Source organism: Ipomoea nil, unplaced genomic scaffold (genome assembly GCF_001879475.1).
Source record: "Ipomoea nil cultivar Tokyo-kokei standard unplaced genomic scaffold, Asagao_1.1 scaffold1576, whole genome shotgun sequence".
NCBI lineage: Eukaryota > Viridiplantae > Streptophyta > Magnoliopsida > Solanales > Convolvulaceae > Ipomoea > Ipomoea nil.
In genome coordinates, this window is record NW_017618004.1 from 5,119,486 (window position 1) to 5,125,485 (window position 6,000).

At 37.6% G+C, this 6,000-nt stretch overlaps 1 protein-coding gene across 2 annotated transcripts; it reads right to left on the reverse strand.

Annotated features, from left to right (window-relative positions):
- Positions 1-61: 61 nt before the first annotated feature.
- On the reverse strand, positions 62-5,165 carry LOC109190674. Of its 2 annotated transcripts, XM_019341227.1 has the most exons (9): positions 4,985-5,164; positions 3,318-4,745; positions 2,699-2,817; positions 2,162-2,204; positions 1,599-2,080; positions 1,192-1,495; positions 785-950; positions 566-665; positions 62-447 (listed from the first exon to the last, which is right to left on the reverse strand). In XM_019341227.1, exons 2-9 carry the CDS (start codon positions 4,458-4,460, stop codon positions 330-332), a joined length of 2,475 nt encoding a protein of 824 aa, XP_019196772.1. In that variant the 5' UTR covers positions 4,461-4,745; positions 4,985-5,164; the 3' UTR covers positions 62-329. The 2 variants fall into 2 exon arrangements, with proteins under 2 accessions (XP_019196772.1, XP_019196771.1); XM_019341226.1 differs by having other exon boundaries at positions 1,599-2,204; positions 4,985-5,165.
- Positions 5,166-6,000: the final 835 nt, after the last annotated feature.

Here is a 6,000-nt window from a genome sequence, read left to right on the forward strand (position 1 = left end):
AAATTGCAAAATCTCCAATCAAAGTACCAAAAGAATGAAGGATTATTAATAACAACACACATTTCAAACAATGACAAAGAATTGATCTTTTATTTACGAACGAATTATGAAGCAAAAGGGGCCACTTGTTTTTCCAACTATACAAATGCAAAGCATTCTGCAAATAATCAGAAGAACATCGGCAAAGTAAATACTCTACACTACATTCTGAGGAGCACAGCATAGCAGTGAATATATATATATAAGATAACACTGACTTCCGTTACTCCCCACTCTTACCATTCTTATCAACTTATAATATATATAATATGGTTTTCAGTCATCACTCTCTACAGTATGGAGTAAGCTCGGATCACCTCAACAATGGGTGCCCGGCACAGTGGACACTTCCCTCCGGTTCGGACCAATTCATTTGCACATTTTGAACAGGTGCACATGTGTCCGCATCTGCAAATCACCAAATAATCAGTTCCTCCTCTGGTTAACTCAATATTTGATACTAGCATAATATTTTCTTCTTTTTTTTTTTTTTGTTTTTCAAGGCATGCTAAGCTGGGTAAGATACCTGTACAGGAGGGAATCGATTTGGTTATCACAACAAACACAGCAGGTACCCTTTTTCACGTGGCCCCATTTAGACCCATCCACGGAGGTCTCTGCAACCCCTGACAACATATTTGAGTCAGCTAACCCAATTGAAACACGTAGGGTGACGTTTGCTGCTCAAGAACACCACTAACATTTCATTTTATCAATTACACTGCACATGAAATGGGAGACAAACCTTGACCACCGGCTGATCGATTCAAAGCTGCTGAAACTTCCTGCTTGACAGAGCGCTGTAACTCCAGCTGCATATCCATGCAGGCTTCCAGCATCCTCTGCATATGGTTCATACCTTGCTGTAATCTGGCCATGTCTGTTCTCAGATCATTTATCATCTCCCACTCCTGCTCCATAAAAGAATGCATATGGTCATCAATTCAAACTAGCAAACGAAATGATGCATAGATATCCATAGTTCGCTAGTACTAGCAGGCCATAATATCAAACTTAAGCACTTTAGAAGAAAGAGGAGATAACTAAGCGACCTTTTAAGATACAAAACATTCTTAGCATCAGTACATCACTGATTTAATATAACAGAATATAGTGCTGAAAGCCTGACATGTGAAAAACATGTGAGCTTACTAGTTCAGAGCGATGGACACTATGACGAGACCAGCCAGACTGATGCAAATCCTGATGCCAAAGCGGTTGTGGTGGAGGCACTGGAGGAGACGGCAATACAAGTGAAGGTCTGACAATACCATCATGCTGATCCTCATTTTGTTCATTCTGCTGATCCTGACCCCTATCCGGTGAAGTGGGGATAGGCAAGTTTCTATGCAGATCCCAGTCAATGGGCGCACGGCTTTGCCTTTCTACGTATGATTGAATTAATTGATCCAAACTCTCCCGGAAGCCACTTCGAAGAAGATTGGAAACACTCCTCCTGCAATAAACTGAAATTTTTCAAAAAAATACTATAGAGAATAGAAATATTCAGAACCATAGAGTGAAAACTAAGCTATCAAATAAAAAGATCTTTTTTTGACCTGCTTAGAAGTTCCCGGAGTTCCATACTGTACACATTATCATCCTCAGGGGGGTGAAATCTATTCAATCTCCGAACTGGAACAGATCGCCGCATTCTAGGAGGATCAGAAGGCCCCACTGACCAATTCTCCACGGCTTCTCGTGAACCATCCTCACGCCAAACTTCTTCAGTTTCACGCACAGGTTGTTCATCTGTAACTGCATCCCCTGCTGTTTCAAGGGGCCGAGTAGTTACTGAATTGACTTGCCAATTTCTACTTGTGTTTTCAGCAGTTTCATCAGAAGTTGAATTCCCTTGATTTCCTGCCTCAGCTTCAGCAACCGGCACTACCCGATCTGTTCCCTGATTGTGAGGGATCTGCTGACTCGTACTTTGATCAGCTGTGCTAACATTGAAACTTTCTCTGTGTTCATGCAACTGATGAGCGTTATCTTCCTGATCCCTCATCTGTGGCTGCTCAAGATTTTCATTTTGAACCTCCTGTGAAGCATTTGCATGAGTCTGGTTATTTCTAGAATCATTGTTCGTACTGTGAGATGAAGATTCAAAGTGGCTGCTTACTTGACCACGAACTATGGTTTCTAACCTGGAGCGGAATCCATCCCTGCTTGAGATGAAAGTTTACCAACTTGATTTAGTATATAAAAATAAAAGGAAATCCGGATAACAAAATTATGCAGAAAATGAATTCACATGCATGACAGGCAAAGCTATAGTCAAAATTTTACAGAATCACAACCCATACATCCTAAACCATCACATGTTCCAGCAGGTAAATTTTGAGACAAACTCAGCAACTCTTCATAAATCAAATGATAATTGAATATGAGAAATTTTCAGGTATTGTAATTGAATAATTGGCATAGCAAGCATGCAAAAAAAATCATCTAATCCTTCAGATGGTAATATTTTAAAAAATCATTTTTTAAGGACCCCCTAATAATGATAAGGGGATAAAACTATCACACGAAAGAACACTTCAAAACCAGGGGGGAGGGAAAGAAAGGAAAACCAAACAAAGAACAAAGGTCAATGTGCACAAATATCAACAAGTAGAACCAGAGCATATGATGCATTGCAAAATGACTTGTCAAATACCTTAATCCAGAAACAGTGTGACGTTGCCTTAGTTGAATCAGTTCACTTGCTGCCATTGACGGTTGTCTCTCCTCCTCAACAGGCGTTTCATTCCGCAAGAATCTACCTCTGAGTAATGACTGGAAAATAAAATAAAATAAAAATAGAAGTATATTTAAAATCATAATGATATCTGTAAGACAAAAAGAGTGCTGCAAAAGACATTCTCAAGCTTTAACTTTGCAAAAGAACTGAACTAAATGGAAACACTATTTTAGGGGCTGTGGAAGTCTTAATATTGTAATGGGATAGCCCTGCCAATACACAAAAGGGCAAAGAAAGAATGCTGCTTCTCTCATCATTGCATGTCAAATAACAAATCAGGTGCAGTGGCTAAAATATCCAATACCAGAATTCACATCCAAAATATCATTGGCATAGCTCTAGCAACAGATAAACACTTAAGTATAATTTCATAAAAAACAGCGCTCAAACTAAAAAGTGGAGCCAACTTCCAAGAAAAGAAAGTATTGAAGGCAAGCATATGAAAAATCAGATAAATTACTCAGAAGGCCAAGTACCATACGAAAGCAAACAAACATCTAGATGAGCACACAAGCATAAATGATATCAAACTAACCTGAATACGATTGCGGTGAGCAAAGTCCGAAACAGCACGGTGCTCCAACAGTCCTTCTAATTCCCTCTGCCGTTCCCTCTCAATCCTCACAAGTAAATCTATTAGAGCCTGTCTTCCACGCAGTCTCAACATGTCCCTGCGAATATGCTCTGGCTGACCTTCCTCATGGTGAATAGCAGACCCTTCGCGAACCCGATCAACTTGAGCACCAACTTGAGCACGTGATCCTCTCTGTTGACTGGTCATTTGCACCCACTCCCTCACAATCCTAACCCTTTCACGCTCAGTTTCCCCAAGCCATTCCCCTCTTTGAACACCATTCCTCTCAGCAACATTAGATGATGGGTCAGTGATGCCACTTTCCATCCATCCCCGTACAATTTGCCTCACTCTCTCCCTCTCAACTTCACCTAGATCAGGAGATTGTTCCCGGCTAGAATTGTTATGCTCCCTACTTTCATTTTGTTGTCTAATAGGATCATGAGTCCAATTTCCATAGTCATTCTCACTCTCACTAGCATCCCCCAAACTACCCTGATTATCACTTTCTCTGCTTTCAGACATGTTTACACTGGAGACATTTGTATTAGAATCCACACTCCTTTGCTGTGTCAGTCTTCCCCTCACTCTCTCTCGGGCACGGTTCAAGCCATGCTCATCCTCCAATTCCCGCCACATCCGCAGGATGCTTGATGCCCGACTGCTTATTCTCTCAACACCACCCTGGTGCCTTGAAGTAGGAGACTGTGATTCTCTCAAGAATGATGAATCAAGCATGGAAACTGTGTGCAAGCCAGCAAGTGCCATCAACTCTGACTCACGATTTCTCCTTTCCATTGTTGTTATCATCTCCTGTGCTTGCCTAGCAGCCCACCTGCTTAAAATCCGCGAGTGGCGCCTCCTGGCTGCAGATGACTCAGCCAGATCATCACCTTCTAAGTCGGACCTCCTCCTCCTCCTGACAAGTTGCTCACCCTCATCATCATCATCCTCCGTGTTCCTAGCAGAACTGCATGACTCATATGACATACATCCATCCAAATGGCCACGCATCAGCTCCTCGAGCCCCCTCTCAAATTCAACACGTGCATTATCAGCCGTGCTCTCGGGCTTCTGTTGAAGCTGTTGCTGAACATCTGCCATTTCTTAAATCGACTATCCCAAAACCTAACACTCAGCAAACATCACCACCACTAAATGAACCTAAAAATAGACTACCTTAACTACAGAAGAATTCACACTCCTCCATTACTGAGATGGAGATTTTTCACATGTAACTCCATTGATTAAGAAAATAAAAAAGAAATAAAGGGAAAAACCTAAAGCTAACTGAAAACCTAAACATAATTTAACATCATCAAATATCATCAAATTACGACATAAGCGGTGCTTTTTCGATACAATCGAATCACTCGTTGGACACATCACCTGATCAAATTATAAAAAGTAAACAGCAAACCTAAATTTCATCAATACAATCAAATTATCCACAAATTAAAATTGAAAAAAAAAAAAAAAAAAAACATAAAATCAACACAAATAAGATCCATGAAAGAGGTGAATTACAACGTGAAATTGGAAAAAACAGAGAAATTAACAGAGAAAAAAAAAACTAGGTCAAAATTGAAAATTTACAGAATTGAATGCTGATGAAGCACGAGACGTACCTGTGAAGTGTGTGAATCAAAACCCTAATCTATTTTCCGAAACAATAATATTATCTTTTGTTTATATGCACACAAATGTCTTATATAAATAGATATAGAAGCAATAGAAGGTAGAGAAATATGGGAAATCGACTGGAAGAGAGAGAACGATGAAGTGAAGGTCTGAATTTATTAACGAAGCAGAGAGAGAGAAGAGTGGAGTTTTTTGCTTTTTTTTTTCTTTTTTTTCTTTTTCCTGTTTTACGAAATAAAATTTTTTTTATTTTTTATTGGATTTTAAAAGTACCGCGAGTTCTTTTTCTATTTTTTTTGTTCGAAAAGAAATATTTAGGAGCGGCGGTCTAATTTTAAAGTTGACACGTCATTATTTACGCTTATATTTATGTTCATACTTCTTTCCTTGTAACAACGTCTCTTTTGTATTTTCTTTTATTTTTTTAAATAAAAATGTTAGTTTATACATAATACGAATCTAGTGACCTGGAGTGACTCTCTCAAATGGGAGGTAATGGGTTAAAGCCGTAGTGAGATGTATTGACTCTTTATCTCAGATACTACATTGTAATAGAGTCAATAGTACTAAAAAGAATTACATAATATTAAATTTTGCTTATCTTTGTTCATTTTATTTCATATTTAATATTCATTAGTGAAATTAATTCATTTATATTTGTTTTTTTAGAATTTTTTAAATTTAATTATTTATATCTAATAGTACTTTTATTTTTTTTAATAATAATACTTTTAATTTAATTTTTAAATATATAAATTTTATATAGTAATACTAAATTTAATATTTCAAAAAATTAAAGTAAAAATAACGCAGTCAAACCTTATTAATGAAACCATACACATAAAATGAGGCAAATAAAGTATAATTTATTTTCAAAAGATATTTATACCAGTTTAGAAAGTAATATTTTTATCACATGTTTATACTAATTAAACTAAAGTGAAAAAAATGTTAGATATCCACAATTACTACTAATATGTTGTCACATTAAGAATAGTATTTT